The sequence below is a fragment of the Salmo salar genome, chromosome 25 (assembly GCF_965601325.2).
Source record: "Salmo salar chromosome 25, fSalSal1, whole genome shotgun sequence".
NCBI classification, from domain to species: Eukaryota; Metazoa; Chordata; class Actinopteri; order Salmoniformes; family Salmonidae; genus Salmo; species Salmo salar.
The window spans coordinates 1,660,772-1,681,002 of NC_138315.1; the positions used below are offsets into that span (position 1 = coordinate 1,660,772).

A 20,231-nucleotide genomic window follows, 5' to 3' on the forward strand; every position below is an offset into this window, starting at 1 on the left:
AGTATAAGTTGTTTCAGACCATGGCTTTACATGTATTTGATTGGCTAATTATCTCCATTATTATTTGTTTGTATTCATTTAATTTGACCTGAATAAAAGTCCATGTATTTGAGTTATGCTGAAAAAAAAAGTGTTTTCTACATTGTGGTTACGCCAATCACTGGAAAAGAAAAAGAAGAGATGAACGTCTGTATAGCCTACTGTAGACGTCCTACATTGTATCCACATGCGCCAGCCCCCAGTAAACACCGAGGGCATAAACATATTTACTGGTAACTTCGTGAGTAGGCCTACAACATTTTGGAGTCAACAGCGATAAAGAGAGCGAGGGGGCGGAACCCCGCTGAGCCCCTGCGCTGAACGACAGCCAATCGCTTCGTTCTCTTAACTGCCAGTCACCTAAATCCGTCCAATACCCGCAGTGCCATTTCTAAACTGTATTCCCTACTGCGTCCTCCAACTGTTGTATGTTCTGCCAATCGCTTGAGGACAGAGTGGGGAAAGGAACAAGCAGAGTTGGAGGCAGGACAAAATAAGTTATATAGACCGCTTATATACATATATTTTAATGTTTTAGAAAATCGCGGTGGTGGGGGGAGAAACAATAGTGGTGAGAGTGGATGGACTTGACAGTGTAGTTAGTAATGGAGTCCCCTTTGAGCAAGAGGAATCCGGCGATAAGATTAGCGGATTTGGCAGCGACTCAACCTCTTCCTCATCAGAATATGACAGGCTTCCCGGGGCTAGGGGGGCATCACCCTCACTCCCACCATGCTCACCACCACCCTGGAGAGATGGGCAACGACCCCGGAGTGGCACTCACTCCATTTGGACCCGAGCACATGGCACAGACAAATGCTCTCAAACTTAGCCCCTCTCAGCATATTCAGAGCTATCCTGAAGCCCAGACCGTCGCAGCGGCAGCAGCATCCTTCACTTCTACTCAGACCACAGTTGGTTACCCCGTGGCTCCTCACCCAGGCTACTCTAACAGCAGGGACTACATCCTCAGGAGAGAACTCTCAGCCTCGGCTATGCATGCACTTGGCGACCAGCATAGTTCAGCCTCCTCCCCTCATCACCATGGCATGTTCATCTCCCCAACAGGTGCTTATGGGCACGCCGAGACTTGTGCCCTTCCACTTTTCTCTGGACTCCACGACCAGGCAGCACCAGGTGCCCACCATCACCATCACCATGCCCTCAACGGGCAGATGCGTTTGGGTCTACCGGGGGACATCTACGGCAGGCCAGAGCACTTCGTCCACAGGCCCGAGCATTATGGACCTTCTTCTCTCCACAGCTACAACTCCATGAACCTCAATGTGAACATCGCTTCTGCTCCTCACGGAGCCGCGGGGGCGTTTTTGAGATACATGAGGCAGCCCATCAAGCAAGAGTTAATCTGCAAATGGATTGATCAAGAGCAAACTTCAAAGAAGCCCTGCTCCAAAACTTACAGCACCATGCATGAGCTGGTCAACCATGTCACCGTGGAGCACGTCGGGGGACCGGAGCAGAACAGTCACGTCTGCTTCTGGGAGGAATGTCCACGCGAGGGGAAAGCTTTTAAGGCGAAGTACAAACTAATAAACCACATCCGAGTTCACACGGGAGAGAAACCCTTCCCTTGTCCTTTCCCCGGCTGTGGAAAAGTGTTCGCTCGCTCGGAGAATCTAAAGATTCATAAAAGGACACACACAGGTCAGTGAAAGTGCGCCCGTATTATTTTAGAGCTGCATCAAAAAAACAGAAATAGATATCTGTAATCATAGTAGCTTAGAAGCGTGGACACTTTTAAAGAAACTTTTCGTTGTAGACAACAAATATGTATTGTGAAAAGTTGTATTTTTAACTGCGTAAAAGTAACGGGAACGAGATTTAATCGAATACAACTAACTATTCATACAGTCGAGCCAAGGCATCGCCTGATTTGATGTACAGTTTCTGAAACATAAGCTTGTTAGACATTGAAACTAGACGTGGGTGGTTATGCCATATGGTTTGTGAAACTTGCTTACTTATTTCCAAGTGAGTGAATACCACGTGTAGTCCGTAGAAGACGTTTACGCCTTTATGGCTCATGTTACTGCTATGTTGATTTATCGAATCGTCGCAGCAGAAACAACCATCAGGTCAATCTCTATGTACTGATTTTATACGCTACTATATCGAGCTCCGGGTGAAAATTAAACCATCTATTTTTTGGTTGAAGTTATAACAGTTTTAGACTGTGTTGTAGGCTGATGATAACCACATCGAAACTTGACTCACAATAATTGCAGGCTGAAGATAAACAACAAAGCGAAAACGGGCCACTTTGCTTCCAAATTGATAAACAGTAGCCTAGAACTTGCCATTATAGGCCAACAACAGCATGCCGTTAATGCAAAACAGTCTAAACACTTGTAGTGTGATGCAATACAGTGTGCAGTGCCGCGCGTGCTATGTTACCGAATAGCCTGCAAAGCAGGTAAACTTTCCAACTTATAACTCACACGACTACTTATTGAAGATGAAGCCAGTGTGTCATTAAGGGCTGGCCTGTTTGGAAAGCAAATGGCTCCCAAGACTGATGTGTGCCCAGAGGGAAGGGGCTGCTCCAACACCATATCCATGCTTTGAAAGCATGAGATCTTGATAGCCTGGTGCATGTTTTTTATATTTTGAATTGTCCATTTTACAATCATGAAATCATGTGACAATACAAGCATTACAACATATAGGATTATCTTGATAAAAAAATACATCAATTTAGGCCTACCAATGCACTTGTTTCCTCATTACTGTATAGGCTACACATTTCCCCCACGCGTTGACGCAGGTTAGCCCACGGGCCACCCTGTGTTTCATGTAAGTCAGTCAGTCAGGAACATGCCTAGTACATGTGGGAGAGGAGTGGCGGCGGGAGTAGATGTATAATAGACATGGTATGTCGGACAGGAAGCCCTTGCGGCAGAATGGGCTGCCACACCGACCATTTATGGAGTAATTACTGCGGGAAGTGCTATGTTACCAGGCAGTTACGCGATGGATTCAATTATAGTCCTAGTTTGGATAGAGCATGTGGACGTCCACGTTGAATAAGTGGAAACATCCATAATAGTTAGTATAGGCCAAATGAAAAGGAATTGACATTGCTGTTTGCTGGGAATATATTGTTGATGTCATAGAAATGGTTAATGGTCCTATCCATTTGGTAACTTTATTATTCTCCTTGGACTTTGCCGAAATGTTTTTATAAAGGCCAATAGAAAATGTCTTCATCATGTTTTTGAAACACAAAGTGCACATTATGTTATGGTACATGCACCCTTTCCGGAGAGTTATTGGATATGAGTAGCCTAATGATACATGTCTCCATCTCCATCTCTTCCAGGAGAGAAGCCTTTCAAGTGCGAGTTTGACGGCTGCGACAGGAAATTCGCCAACAGCAGTGACCGGAAGAAGCACTCACACGTCCACACGAGTGACAAGCCTTACTACTGCAAAGTCCGAGGCTGTGACAAGTCCTACACGCACCCCAGCTCGCTGCGAAAGCACATGAAAGTCCATTGCAAGTCGCCCCCGCCCCCTTCCGCCAACGCTTCGTACCATTCCACTACAAACCTTCTCAGCGCGCCCCTTTCGCCCGCCTCCGAACCGCACAGGAACCGGTCAGCAAATCTCTCGCCTCAGGTTACCAACCTTAATGAGTGGTACGTGTGCCAGGGGAGCGGGGGACCCAACCATCTCCACACCCCATCCAGCAATGTGCCAACGACGGACTCTGAAGAGGAGGACACTTTCAGAAATTCAGACCCAAGGACAATGCTCTAATGTTTACAAACAGAAGAAGAAAAATAATTCCCAAAATTGTCTCTCAAATGTGTATATGTGTAGTAGCCTAACGCTTCAAACACACCGACAGTGTTATTGCAAAATAAGACGCAGCATCATCTGGATAAGTATGCAACAAACAGTTCCAACATTCACCTTCTGCTATCATTACTGTCAAGCTGTATACACATACAGTTTGACCCATACAGTTCGATTAATCAACGTATGCACCACCCCGAACGCACTGCAACTGCCTCTGCAACGCAATGCTGCAAGGCAAACGCAGCGTTTCATTGGAAATGAATGTCATTCTGGTGTACCATAATGCAATGACACTGTCAGTGTGATCGAAGCGTAAGACCTAATAAGTGCACGAGGACTGTACTGGCTGTAAGCATATTAATTGGACTTTATGAAGCAAGAAATAGCGCTGCGGATGTCAGATGATGAATAACAACAACTGCCTTTAAAACGTGCCCTCTTTGTTTCCTTTCTAAAGAGCTGAATGTATCAACATATCAACAAGTCTCAATATAGAAAAGCTACAATCACCAGTATTATTTGAGAAAAGGAAATCATATATTAAGAGGACCAAGAGAAGCCTAAATATAGGCTACTGAAAACATAAATACAATGTCATTCGTAAGGATAAAAGCCTTTGGAAAAACCCCTACATAGCCTACATATGCGGGCTACATTTACATGCATGCATGCATCTTTTAACATGATTAAGTCATAAGTGCTTAATTATGCTTACATTGACATTGTCCATATGATCGCAACCCCTCGAAGTGTAACATGTCTTATTCGTCAATGTCTAATCTCAGACAGAAGGGAGAAAACAGACGTTGTGGCTCACGCAAAGTACATGAGCCTTGAACACGAAACATCCCAAAATGGTGGTTGCATTCCATTTTTCTTCTGAATACCTCACAGTAGATGCGAGAACTAATGTAAACATCCAATTGAATTTCGAACACCTGCAGAGAGCGAGAGACATGTCGCACACACATGACCCAATTAAGTCATAAACAGGAATCAAAATAATCATGGCTAACAGCTAAGTGTCTTAAAGGGTTCATACGTAGTTTTGATATTAATACAATGACTAAGTTAGGATATATATTTTTTTGTCCTAGGCTATTTAAGAAGTATTTAAGACTATATTTGATGCAAAAAAAATTACACCAGTGTTTTTCACTCGTTAAAGAGTAGCCTACGAATAAGTCCTTCGAGACCATAAATATGTACACTGACAGGTTTTGTCCCTAACGGTCGGATTTGTATATAATTGTATTAATGCTCGTGATTGTTGTTCTTAGTCTTAATTACGAAGACTGTTGTTTTGTACATTGTAATTTATTTGCTGGTATTAATGTTGTACTGGATTTACAGAGACACCAAAGAATAATAATGTACATTTTGGTGAATAAGTAGTAGCTTACTGATGCTTTTGATCTTGTTCTGTAAAAGAAAAAGTATTATTCTTTACTTGAATATAGGCAGTGTAAAGTATTATTCTTTACTTGAATATAGGCAGTGTAATGTGAAACGTCCCTCCTCTCGCATGCCCTTTGCAGTGACTGTGTTTTTCTCTATGAGGTGCGTGGTGCCGTTGGTTATGTTGGATAAAAAGTGTTGATGAAACAGCTATGATTGTGCAGACCCTTGATGTTCGTGATCCAATTGACAGTATAAATTCAAGCTAAAGCTGAATAAACACACAAGGCCGAGTTAATAGATGTTTCTTGGTTTGCATAACTTTATTGTTTCTTCGTGGAATTCAGGAGGCCTGCCAGTGCCGGATGCCATTCCTTAATCAAGAAGATATAGAATGTACTTGTTTACATGCAGTAAACGCAACTGCTGGTCAAATCAGTTGTTTTATTGTTTTATTTAACTAGGCAAGTCAGTTAAGAACACATTTTTATTTACAATGTCGGCTTAGGAACAGTGGGTTAACTGCCTTGTTCAGGTGCAGAACGACAGATTTTTACATTGTCAGCTCAGGGATTCGATTTAGCAAACTTTCGGTTACTGGCCCAACGCTCTAACCACTAGGCTACCTGCCGCACCTTGTATAGCTGTTATCACATTATTACAGCCTACAGACGATCGAAGTAACTTAGGCTACAAACACATTGCCAAAGAAAAATTCATAATTATTGACAGTTAAAGTTTTCACTATTAAGTAGTAACTCACATACAACAGGCCCAAGAAGGGGCTGGCATAAATAAACCAATCAGCAGAGCAAATGGGGAAACGTATAGCCCCCTAATGTTGTCTCTAAAAAGTGGGACAACACAAGCAACCGAGGCATGAATCATCCATGGTAAAAATTAAATATAAAAGATCTGACAATACGCAGGACCTTGTACGAAGTATATAAAACAAGTCCCCGTCTTATTTCCTCCATTAAAACGCAAAATCTCACTTTAAACGTCGCCCCTGTCCAATGTATAGAATTAAAATTGACCAAAGCGAGTCCTGCACCACTTCAAAGACCTGATATACTTCTGAGCCGAAGGCCCGCCGCTTTGACACTCTTCATGGTGCGTTAGGAATTCTATGACAATTGGGGAACGAGCCGCTCACATTTGAATATGTCTGGTAAAAAAAAACACTAACTGCCACTAAATGGACGATCATCAAAGCGCACAGTGCACCTTCTCCCCCAAAAAGACTCATGTGTCGACACAGACAGCCCTATATTTTCACATAAAAGGGCAAAACAAGAACAGCCTGTGCTGTTCTTGTTTTGCCCCCATATATTGTTGACGGAAGATGGAATGCAGGGACACACTCTATTGTTGTTTTGCTATTTTTTATGTGAAAATGTATGGTGCTATAAGATGGGCAAAGAATAGGCAAAAAGGTGAATTTATACATTCAGGCCTACAACCGGCACAGGTGAACTTCAATTGTCTCAAATAGTGTGCCAATTACAATGAAATTAGTGAAATAATAGAATGCTTGATCCAATGCTGCCTTTGCACTCCATAAGTAACATTTGTGAGAGTGTTTAGTCTTTATCCCTTAGCATGAGATGGCCTCTTGAGTCTGGTTTCTGTGTCATGTAGAACAAGCTGCAAAAAGAGGATGCAAGGGTTGCGCATCCATCTCTGAACAGAAAAAAAACACACAAACAAGCACCTAATCAACCGGTACAAAGTTTCATTCCACACTGAGTGAAAAAGCAGACTTATGTGTTGAGATGTAGGCTTACCAATATGAAGCACTGATTGCTATGACAATTGATCAACGCAACAAAAAAATGACAGAATCTCTAACATTAATCTCCCTCACAAGGCAGTTAAATTGACCTTGCTTGAAACGTTGGTTAAGTCAATGTTCACTTTTTCTCCGACTTTGTCAGCAAACACGTTTTATGGAAGACAATCAAGTTTTATTGAAAACAAGCAATCGTCTCGCTTTTTTTGTCGCCTCTCCTTTTATCCATAAACCCTTATTTGGACAAAGGCGAAATCCTCTTCTATTTATTTAAAACAAGTGCTCCGTGAATGTTGCAAAATAAACACGATGAAAAATAACCAAAGAGATAGTTCCCTCGGCGTGAAAAGGGCGGACTTAATAAAAAGGAGTGAAGCAGTCACCGTTCAATGAGAAACGCTTTGAAGTAGAACTTATTATCTGATGAATAGTTTTGGGTTGTCCTAACGACGGCACTGAATGGGAAAGGCTCTCCTTTGTCAGCGATTTGTTCTCCTTTAGTGGGATGCCCGTGGAAATCACTTACATGGCCCACCTTACCACGCCGCCTGCAAATCAGTAACCGGCCGAGTCAGACATGCAGACGCCACTTTGGCAAGGACAAAGCAGAAGTCGCGGGGAAAACGCCGCTTGTTCTCGCCCTCTCTCTCATTTCGCCCTTTAGAAGGGCTGAATGATAATTTCGGAGACGACCGTAGGACCAAAACAAATGTTGTCTTGTCAGATTTTACAAGAATTACCATTCTCTCTGAAGTTCAGCACACAGAGCATAAATACAATTGTTTGTGGTCTAGACCTAGTCTTTTTGGCTATAGGCCTACTGAGTTTCTGTTCCCTTATAATATAACCAACTAAGATGTAGCCTATTTGGTCCATTGCACCTGTGCCTCAGATAAAACAGCAACATCTTTGCTCCACTTAAAGTTATGGTTCATACTTGATTCTTTACAAAAGCATCTCATGGGATGCCAACTTTATATATATGATAATTCAGGATACACATAATAAGAATATTGGGACTAAGAAAACAAGGTTGCCTACACAAATTGTACACTTCCCAAGTCAGTCGAAAAGCAGCACATTGCGACGGCTTTGCCCCGCTGGCTGACAGAAACGTTTCCCTCTCAAAATATCAAACATCCCATTCTTCATGTGTCTGACAACATAATTGTGGCTAAACTATTACCTTTGGTGGTGAGACAGGTTTAGAATGTTTTAGCCTAAAAGCCCTAGGATAAATAGTGAGGTTTACCACCTGAAAACCCCGTCAAGTGGACAGAATTTGGAGGGCTCTCATCTTTTTTTTATTTTCTCCCTAACTTTTGAAGCTGATGTTAATTAAAGTGATTGTAAGCGAGCAATGCCTCCCCTTTGTCCCCGTACCTCTGCCAATGAAAGGCGAAGCTCACAAGGTTAGCCTAGTTTTGTCTCCTTGTCGATTCAATTTACAACTCCCGATTTGTCTGGGATACACTTGTGTAATGATGCAATAATTTAAAGTTATTGCAAATATATCTTGTGATAAAATATATCATGGGATTAATTCATAACCAATTATGACAATATAACAGACATGTCATTAATATTTTAATTGTTCATAATGAAATACATTGCAATATATTCAGATGATTGGTGGTGCCTATTTTAGTAATTTGTTTTCAATTATATCAACAAGGACGTGAGCATTACAAAACACTTGTTGAAGACAATAGCGTCGAGGGATAGGCTATTCGATTATTCTACATTGTCGTCATTGTACAAAAGGCCATCAACATTTAGGTTAATGCAGATTAATATATCAAATATTATCTCGTTATTATTGTATGCGTTTCTATCTTATAATGTATTGCATAACAAATGGTTGTCATTTTCCCCCTGCAAAATGATTTGTCTGGACCAAGCTGCCATTTGTCACTCTTTCTAAAACACCATGCACTGTGAGGGTCAAGCTCCTCTATCCCAACACATCCCATGATGGAAACATATGTGTACATTTTAAACCCTCATGTTGTCTATTTGGTGTCAGACAGACAGTCTCTGACTTTCTTACATCTGATATAACGATTCAGTTGCTCCCTCCTCAGCGTGCTATGCAGGCAAGACCCAGAAAACTGGGCACATGTTCATTATCTAGGCATTTTGCCAAACTCTTCCTAGCACCCTACCTGGCTAGTGTCTTAAGTTACATGAATAAGTGAGAAAACGGTAGAATCCAGTTGCAGTTGAACATCCTACATCACCCGGTCAGCTCCCACCTTCCAAACCGCCAAAGATTTATCGAGACAGCGGACATAGGCAATGTTTTCTGCTCAGCGCACAGTGAGTACTTATGTAGCCTACGCGCCGACCTGTCAAAAAATGAAAAGATCCTGGCTGAACTAGCGACTTTTATAGAGTGTAAGGATCGAATCTTTCTGGTCCAGTAGGGAAACTTTAGAGAACGGACGTGGGCGAATTCCGCTTGAACTCAATGATGCATGTTTGAAAGCATGGGGAAAGTTCGAGAAATGTGTTGTCCTGTTAGATTAGGGACTGGGTGAGTGGCTGTTCGTGGTCTGGACGCATAAAAGGAGGAGTACTTTTTCCCCTCGACCCTCACTCGAGCAGCTGTGGTTTCACCTATTAGCCCCGATGTCTTTCCGAAAGGAGTGGTAGAGTTAAACATCCGAAAATGGGCACGCCGGGGGGGGGGGGGGGGGGGGACTGTCCTGACCTATACCCGGTTTTAATAGTTTCATCGGAACTTCATTAAATCAATTACTTTGTGAGCACATCATCATTTATTTGTAATTAGCTGTGAAAAGCTTGATTTTTGTTATACCGTTATAGTGGAAAACCCAGCGGGTTGATAGCCTACAATCAGGTTTTGTTTGCCTGTGACTCGTCTTGTTTGCACAGTGTACCAACAACATGATCCTCAATGTTTCAATCTCGTATTTAGAACATTCATTCAAAAGTACTCAAAAAGGAGGTAAAGTTCATTTTGGTAGCACAGTTTTGCGCCAAACAAGTGTTCTCACGTGTGGAGCATGCCTAATGACTTCAAAGGGAGCCTATTTTGTTACTTTACAAACAAAACCGTCGGCAAATACAAATGCACTGGCCTCAGTTGCAGAGTTGGGTGGGGGGGCAGTGCCAACATTAAAGTAAGACCAGCATGTCAACCAAAACAATTTAGGAGGTGTCTACTTTGAAAACTTCTCCTGCGTCAGTTTATTATTCTGAGGAAGTGTTATTTTTCATAAAATTGTGATTAAACACCCAAATATTAGAAAAGTGAACAATATCGATAGATTGTCATTGTTAAGGTCTATAGCCTAGATATTAGGGTTATATATAGCCTACATCCACGAAAGATTCAGTGATGTAATACATTCATTATTTTAGTAGGCTATAGCAAATCTGTTAATTATAATGATCAACTGTATTTTCAATTAAAATAGCCACGCATAGGCCTAAAAACGTTGTCAATTTCTTATTATATTATTCTTCTGTTAGTAATAAAGTAGGCCCATTCTTTTGAACTTGTCCTCTCAAGGGAATCACCTGAATGAGTTTGATGATCTACATGTCTACGTTGAACTATTCGGACGAACGGAAATCGATGAGCTGCTCAATACTACCCATTCTTTTTATTGTCTGTAAAGTATGAATCATTGTAAATGTTCCAAAGTGCAAAAGGTAAAAACTTATAATACAAACCAAATATCAATTCCATTATTAGGCTATATCAACTGATCGAACTTACATAGACAATTTATTTAAGAAATATTTCTAAACTTGAATCAGATTCCTTATCCTAAACAAAAACACTTTCCCCTTGTTGTCATTATTGGCCTATTGATGGCCCTATTCAAAATAATAAAATGTACAGTTTATTTTTTATTTAACTATGCAAGTCAGTAGGTACGAATTATTATTTACAATGACGGCCTACCACAGCCAAACCCTCCCTTAAGGGGATGATGCTGGGCCAATTCTGCACCGCCCTATGGGAACACTCGATCACGGCCAGTTATGACACAGCCCGGGATCGAACCAGGGTCTGTAGTGACGCCTCTAGCACTGCGATACAGTGCCTTAGACCGCTGCACCACTCGGGAGCCCCTACAGTAGGCTTATGTGCCAAACAATGCACTTATTGAGCAGAAAGACTTGCTTCAATGCAAAAGGATATCGAAAACTATATGTAGGAGGCCATTTGACGCTAAATAATTCATCTTTACATTTCATGTAAATACTTCAATTCATGCTTTAGTCATCTGCACATTCCTGATTGCCTCACTGATTTTGTGCTCTTAAAACATATTGCTGTGTGTATGGTTGCCTGGCTGTATGGCTACTTCCCAAGCCATGCATCCACCCCAGTCATCAACCCCAGTCAAACTCAAAACCAATGCTCACTCTCCCCCTGCCTGCCTCCATCCCAGAGAACCTGACATAATATCTGGACACTCAGTAACATCTGTGGGGGTAGAGACTTGGTGCTGGTCCAAAGGCCCCATTCCTGGGACTGGGAGCCACTCCAAGGCAGTAGGTGAGGGAAGCAAGGTCATCCACGGACAACCACATGAGCCGGACACTAAAGGCCGCTACACACTTTACACAAACGCAGCGTAGTTTTCTAGTATTTCAACACACTTTACGCAAACGCAGCGTAGTTTTCTAGTATTTCAACACACTTTACACAAACGCAGCGTAGTTTTCTAGTATTTCAACACACTTTACACAAACGCAGCGTAGTTTTCTAGTATTTCAACACACTTTACACAAACGCAGCGTAGTTTTAGTATTTCAACACACTTTACACAAACGCAGCGTAGTTTTCTAGTATTTCAACACACTTTTATGTGGCTCAAATTTAGGAAAATAACTCAGTTGCTCTGTTCGCGTAGGGTGTGTATAGGGCCCTTAAGTGCACTACTTCACGAGTCTCTCCTCGGGTGTGACGGGGGCCTGTAAAACCCTATAATGCTGCTTTTCAACGGTAACACCAATGTTACACTAGTGTATTCACCTTTATGTTATACTAGGGACATTGTGTTTCCATAGCTAGGGCTGACAATGAGGACTTGTGAAGAGCAGAATCAACAACCTCTGCATTATCAAAACAGTTGCTTTGTGAGAAGGTATTAAAGTTCACAGTTAACCATTGTTATGTAAATTACAGTTGAAAAGTTACTGTGGCCTGGATTTGGCTCCAAGTGAGAGCAGGTCTGCCACAGCCATGGCCCAGTGAGACACGGGTGCCGGCCCGAGTAAATTAAAACAGAAAAGTCTGAGCGTTTTGGAGAAAAACACAGGGGTAAATCCTGTTTGGAAATGCACCATAAACGCAGGGCTCTTCCAAGAGATCCCCAGGTGGTAGGGGGTGGAACTGTGTTGTGGTTGGGTTGTATCCCGTGAGAGGAAGGGAATGTTTTAGGAGATGCACAGTTTGTTTGTTGGATGGCGTTACAGTGTTACACTGGGGCCATGCTTACCTTGAGCGGGTCCTGTAAAAATGTAATGCTGCTATGAGAACAGCATAGCAGAGTTTTCCTATTATAATCTTGTTCTGAAGGCAGCTTTTACTCCTGGGCAGAAACTAATGTGATTTGTTTAGTGTTTGGTTAAGTTGATTAAGTTTAGGCAACCAATCCCAATTGGTTATGGTTATAGTTAGCGGCTGGGTTAAGTTAAGGCAATACATATAATTGGTTTAGTGTTAGGGTAAGGTTAGAATACAAAAAACACACCTGGTAACAAAGGGGTTGGTGTGTAGGCCTCTCCTAGTATAGGTACAAAGCAATGGTAATGTATAGAAAGGTTGTAACATGTTTGAGGTGTTGACAAAACATCACAACAGGTATTGTCAGCAGGTTTGTAGCACATTATCTGTAATGACACATTGGTCAATTATCAAGGCTATTAAGGTTTCAATTTTAAAAATGCACAAGAATGTGCAGCTAAAAGTAAGCAAAAATTTAACTGAAAGTTTTCTGATATTCTAGGAGTGCTTTTGAAAACATGCTTTGATGCAGCGGTGATCTGCATAAAGACCATAAAAGCAATGTCCTGTAAAAATACATTCAACTCTAACAAAATCAACCCCCCAAATTGATTTCTTGACCTTTAAAGGGATCACATTCACCATCTTCCCCAAACCAAATTTAACATCTCTATCTTTTTTGCTTTATCCAAATCTGTGTCTTAATTACATGCCTTGTGGATTGGGTCAAAATGTTTCAATGACACTTCTTGGATACGCCGTATCTCTCTCCCTCCATTTTTCATCCCTCTTTTCCCCCCAGAGCCACCCCTTCCGTCGTGGGCACAGATAACCCACTGGGTAAAAACTGGTTGAATCAACATTGTTTCCACATTATTTCAACCCCAAAAATCTATGTGATGACGTTGAACCAAAGCATTAAACTGATTGGATTTGCAAAAACGAATCAACGTAAGGGCATTTTGTCTGTTTTAATCCAACTTTTAATCTAAATCCAATGACATGGTACATTTTTTTGTTGATTTCACGTTGAATTCACGTTAGTTGACAACTCAACCAAATGTAAATCAAAACTAGACGTTGAACTGACATCTGTGCCCAGTGGGAAGGATCTCCACCAGATTTGTGTGGAACTATCATGGCTGACACATCAGAGGCCGGAGCCTGAACGCTTCCCCTCACTTTGCGAAGAAGGTCAGTTTCAAAAGTGGAGAAAATCCTTCTCTCACAGCTGGAGAGGAGAGGAGAGCAGGACCATCATTCTGGCAAACAAGAAAGAAGGGAGGATAAAAAACAGAGGGAGAGAGATCGACAAAACCAGGTAGAGAAAGGAGAGAGAGGGTGGCACAAACACGTATGGGTGGCACAAAATAGGTAGAGAGATAAAGAGAGAGAGAGATAGTGAGAGAAAGGCAGAGGCCGAACAAAACCGAGCCAGACAGACAGAAACAACCAAAAAATGTCCAAATTTGCCAGCTGGGATGGTTGGTCAAATGAGCTTTGGTTCAAGCAGGGGCATTCCACCTCCAGAGGCAGGGATCTGACTGACTCCTACATTGTTTTCCTCCTCTGTCGCTCATTGTGGGCCGTTTGCCAAGCGTGGTCCCCAAATAACTCCAAACCCCCAGGTCTTCAATGGGGCTCTAATCCGGGGGGATACGCACATAAACTAGCGGTGAAGAATCCCTGGCGCGAGTCAGGGCCACATTGCGTCACCAGGGCCACATTGCGTCACCAGGGCCACATTGCGTCACCAGGGCCATGCAGAGTGGAGGTGCAGCCTGGCCTCAAAGACTTAACATAGTAAAGGTGCATCTGTGACACTGAAATGAGTATGATATGTTATGTTTGGTATGGTATGTTATGTTATGTTTGGTATGGTATGTTATGTTTGGTATAGTATGGTATGTTTGGTATGGTATATTATGTTATGTTTGGTATGGTATGTTATGTTTGGTATTTACATTTACATTTAAGTCATTTAGCAGACGCTCTTAACCAGAGCGATTTACAAATTATATGGTATAGTATGGTATGTTTCGTATGGTTACACTGTATAAGAGAGAAGGTTACTGAAGCAAAAAATGAAAGGATAGTGGTTGGTTGGACAGGATGGGTGGGCGTATTACAGGAACGGCTAGCAAATTTACCATTAGCTAATTACTACATTGGGGAGACCAGGGATGGCTGTAACATTTTAGCATTTTAGTCAATTTCTCAGAGATTATTTGAGCTACTAAATTGAAAATGTGATATGAACAACTTACATCTGTCAAATTAAATCAAATAAAATTATATTAAATCGTATTTGTCACATGCTTTGAAAACAACAGGTGTAGACAGTGAAATCCTTACTTCCCAACAACGCAGAATAAAAAATAAAAAAATAAAAAAATAATTGCAGGGAATAAATACACAATGAGTAACAATAACTTGGCTATACACTGCACTCGGAAAGTATTCAGACCCCTTGACTTCCACATTTTGTTACATTTTGTGACTGAATACTACACACAATACCCCATAATGACAAAGCGAAAAACATTTTGCAAATGTATTAAAAATAAAAAACGGAAAAACCTTATTTACATAAGTATTCAGACCCTTTGATATGATACTTGAAATTGAGCTCAGGTGCATTCTGTTTCCATTGGATCATCCTTGAAATGTGTCTACAAATTGGAGTCCACCTGTGGTAAATTCAATTGATTGGACATGATTTAGAAAGGCACAAACCTGTTTATATAAGGTCCCACAGTTGACAGTGCATGTCAGAGCAAAAACCAAGCCATGAGGTCGAAGGAATTGTCCGTAGAGCTCCGAGACAAGATTGTGTCAAGGCACAGACCTGAGGAAGTGTACCAAGAAATGTCTGCAGTATTGAAGGTCCTCAAGAACAGTGGCCTCTCATCATTCTTAAATGGAAGAAGTTTGGAACCACCAAGACTCTTCCTAGAGCTGGCCATCCGGACAAACTGAGCAATATGGGGAGAAGGGCCTTGGTCAGGGATGTGACCAAGAACCCAGTGGTCACTCTGACAGAGCTCCAGAGTTCCGAAAGGACAACCATCTCTGCAGCACTCCACCAATCAGGTCTTTATGGTAGAGTGGCCAGATGGAAGCCACTCCTCGTTAAAAGGCACATGACAGCCCTCTTGGAGTTTGCCAAAAGGAACCTAAAGAAAACAAGATTCTCTGGTCTGATGAAAACAAGATGGAACTCTTTGGCCTGAATACCAAGTGTCATGTCTGGAGGAAACCTGGAACCATCCCTACGGTGAAGCATGGTGTTGGCAGCATCATGCTGCAGGAATGTTTTTCAGTGGCAGGGACTGGGAGACTAGTCAGGATGAAGGAAAAGATGAAAACCAGCTCCAGAGCACTCAGGACCTCAGACTGGGGCGAAGGTTCAACATCTAATAGGACAACGACCCTAAGCACACAGCCAAGACAACGCATCAGTGCCGCTAGCCATGCAGTAGCAGAGAGAACAGTCTATGACTTGGGTGACTGGAGTCTGACAATTCCTAGATTTCAGGGAGCTAGGCCCCACAGATGTACTGGGCAACACACTACCCTCCAGGCAGTGATGCAGCAAGTTAAGATGCTCTCAATGGTGCAGATGTATAACTTCTTGAGGATCTGAGGGCCCAAGCCAAATCTTTACAGCCTCCTGAAGGGAAAGAGGCATTGTCGTGCCCTCTTCACAATTGTGTTGGTGTGTGTGGACCATGAGAATTCCTTAGTGATGTGGACACTGAGGAACTTGAAGCTCGCAACCTACTCTACTGCAGCCCCATCGATGTGGATGGGGCGTGCTCGGCCCTCCATTTCCTGTAGTCCACGATCAGCTCCTTTGTCTTGCTGACGTTGATGGAGAGGTTGTTGTCCTGACTTCCTCCCTGTAGGCTGTCTCATTGTCGTCGGTGATCAGGCCTACCACCGTATTAATGATGGTGTTGGAGTTGTGTGCAGCCACGCAGTCATTGGTGAACAGGGAGTATAAGAAGGGACTAAGCACGCAGCCCTGAGGAGCTCCCGTGTTGAGAGTCAGCGTGGCGGATGTGTTGTTGCCAACCCTCACAACCTGGGGGCAGCCCATCAGAAAATCTAGGATCCAGTTGCAGAGGGAGACGTTTAATCCCAGGGTCCTTAGCTTAGTGATGACCTTGGAGGGCACTCTGGTGTTGAACGCTAAGCTGTAGTCAATTAACAGAATTCTCACATAGGTGTTCCTTTTGTCCTGATGGGAAAGGGCAGTGTGGAGCGCAATAGAGATTGTGTCATCTGTGGATCTGTTGGGCCGGTGTGCGAATTGGAGTGAGTCCAGGGTGTCCTATCAAGCTGATGATGGCCCTAATGCTGTGTCTCAGTTGGTCCCTCAGGTCACATAGGAGTGGACTGTCCCAATCAGAAGACTAATAGTGTAATTAGGCCATCCCCATTAGGGACCGGCACCTTTTGGCCCTTCCCTGACACTAGCGATGGTAAATGACAGCAGATCTTGCTAACGAACCCCACCGATCTTGGTGGCAAGGCATCATAGCAAGCAGAGCACATCCTCAACCAGACAGTCTTAGTTCAGAGGTGGTTATAAGTCATTTTATGTATTTTTTTTTAAATATATGTGCAAAGAGTCTGACTAAGTAGTCAATTTGGGTTGGATTTGATTTAGGCTATAGACAGGCAGTTAGACTAAGCATTAAATAGTATTTACAGCGACAGGAGGGATCTGTTAAGCATGTTCATTAGGCTACCTGGATAGAGGTGTGTGGGGTCACATCATATGAGTTAAGTGGTGATCAGTGCCCTCATACTGTCCTCCAGAATACTTGCACCCTTGCCTTGAGCAATATCACTAATTGCACGGTAATTATTTAAGAGGTAAGGCAATGTAAGATTTGTGGCATGGGATTCATTTATCGAGCTTAGCTGAATTCAGGCACATAGGCATAGCATACTCGCTGCAAATTGGTCCTGGTACAAGTGGGTGCCCGAAGAAGTCATAACATTCCGTCATTTCCCTAGATTCTCTCAAACATTCAAATATACACCCAACCTCCTCCTTTATCGTTCTCACTGAGCGCATCATTATCGTTGTCAAAACTTGCGCGCTGGACGTGAACTCTCGGTGAAGGGGCTTCGGCAGGCGCGGCCCGGGGGAGCAGGCGAATGGAGGTGTTGGAGCGTGCGGCTGGCTGTCCGTGGCAGGGTTACCTCACCTCCTTACCCGGGAGGGCCCCTCAGGAACCCTCATTACGCCGGCATGTGGAGCATTGAGTTGTGCGGAGAGGATGGTATAGGCGGCGGCGTCTCCTATCGCTCAAACCCGGACAATGGCAACCAGTGACAGCTAGGAAACGAAACACGATGGAAATAATAATAATAATAATAATAATAAGGATAATATGAGCATGTTCTTGGATGAGACAACCGGATGTCAGTTATGCTTACTTATAGTGTGATATGCCAGAGAGGCAATTGTCAACAAAAAAGTTAAGGTATATAAACTCCAAAACAGACATTATTTCTTGATATTTTCAACATGAATAAATGATTATTAGCCGATAAGATATACAGTTACATACAGTAAAAAAAAAATATTGTAAACATTTTAACTAGAACACAAAACAAAATTGAATAGGCCTACCATAAATATAGGCCGACCTCTGGCAGCTCTCATTTTACCTTGGCGAAATTCCTCCACGGATGAAATAATACAAGTTTATGAAAGTAGCCTAGTTTTGGACTTAGGCCTAAATATTTCAAGTCCCCAAAATAGTAGTTTAAGTAAGCCTATATGAAAAACATTCGCCCATATCACCCTAAAGGTCTAATAAAACCAATATCCCGAGTATCAATGATTCGGTTTGTGTTGATAGACTACAACATTTTACGACGCACAGAATTCATGAAGTTTGATCCAAACTTCGCTGCTGCATACTGTGCTGGCGACTCAGAGGGCAAGTGGAGCTTCATTAAGTGCATCCCCATTTACTTTAGTTCCCCTCGGAGAACGCTCCATAGAGAGCGCATTAGTGTCAGTTACCTGTCATTTTTGAATACCATACACACAATATAGCCAAGAGATGTTTTGAAAATTTCACTGCGCTGTTGGTTATCACATTATAGGCTAAACTCGTTCTTCACACATTCTCTCCGAATTTAGTTTGTAGGCCTACCCATATTAAATTACCAATCATTGTCACCACTGACAATGGCTTACTTGCAACGAAATATTAATAAGTTAGTTCCCGAGCGACATGGGGCAATATAAAGTCATTTCACAGCTATTTAGATGTAACATTTCAAATATTGCAATATGTCAATAATGTTGCAATAAATTGTTTTTGCCATTATTAAATGGCTAATTAATCGATTAAATGCACTGCACTGCCCATTTTAGCCCCCCAAAAATTAATCCACTCACATTAACACATCGTTGGATTCTACATTTGACGTTCCACAACAGTAAAAGGTTCTCACACAGACAACTGTAGGCCACTGTAGCAAGTTTTCATGTAAAGAGTAGCCTATCACCGTTCTAATGAATTTAAATGTATTAGAAATACAGGGGATAAATTGTTCATTCTGTCCCATCAGTTATCCATCACTAGTAGAGCTGCATCATCAGTTACCTAGGCTGTCTTAACACCATGTTACACATGAACGGAAACGAACAATAATAAGTACAAGTGTTGTATTGACACTGAGAACAATTGAATTAGCAAAAAAATAAAAAAAATAAAAAACGGACAATTGAGCAGTTCTACTTTACATGCAGGCATAGGTTGATATTGCGAATCAAAATTAGCAATGATAGGTAACCTTAATGTTCATTTAAAGTGTTGTATTTATTAAACGGTTGTATTAAACGAAAACATGACATCAAAAAAGAAAAACACCTCAAAAGCTTAACTAGTGTATGGACAATGTTGCAATTCTTTCAAACTTTTGAAGTAGAGGCTCTACAGACCATAGTATCTCTTGAGATAAGTGTCCTTGACTCCCTCTTTCACATAAAGCAAGTACGCTTGTCAAGAATGTAAGAAAATGAATAGAATATGAAGTGCCAGTGCTGGGTTATCGTGTTTAATTGGATTACCACACATAATATCATATACTGCTCGAACCCTGAAGTAGGCCCTAAGACTAGACACACAAGGAGACGCGCGACGATATATTTCTTTTTAAAATCGATAATAAATGTAATGAATAATGTACAAAACAACAAACATCTTCTCTTAGGGATATTTGTTCCGTGACGAATAACGCGTTTATAAACTTGTAGCAAATGTTTTATGCATTGTGTGAGAACAGCTTTTTATCATTCCATTTTTGACATGCAGAAGAAAAAAAATATTGCATCTAACCAACAAGCTACTTGAATTATGGAGGCAAAACAACAGCAAACAGTTTGTGTAATCTTTGATTTGAAATGAAGAAAATTAGTATATACATAAGAAATTTGTCCTCAACCAGCTGATTTGCCCAACTTAAAATATATATTTTTGAAATCATTCTGACAATAATTATTTGTTATCAGAAAAGGACCTGTTGCCAACTAGAGTCCCTGTTCCCTTTCTGTAAGGGTGTGGAGCTATCCCATCTCATAACTTAAAGGAAAATTCCACCCTTTTGGTATTTAAATAAAGGTTAAATAAAATACATTTGTTTCATTAGCCAATT

General features: G+C 41.8%; 1 protein-coding gene across 1 annotated transcript; it reads left to right on the top strand.

Annotated features, from left to right (window-relative positions):
- Positions 1 to 502: 502 nt before the first annotated feature.
- LOC106586041 (zinc finger protein ZIC 5) lies at positions 503 to 4,548 on the top strand. The gene is made up of 2 exons (XM_014172834.3): positions 503 to 1,704; positions 3,380 to 4,548. The coding sequence occupies exons 1-2, from the start codon at positions 645 to 647 to the stop codon at positions 3,817 to 3,819; spliced, it is 1,500 nt and encodes a 499-aa protein (XP_014028309.1). The 5' UTR covers positions 503 to 644; the 3' UTR covers positions 3,820 to 4,548.
- Positions 4,549 to 20,231: the final 15,683 nt, after the last annotated feature.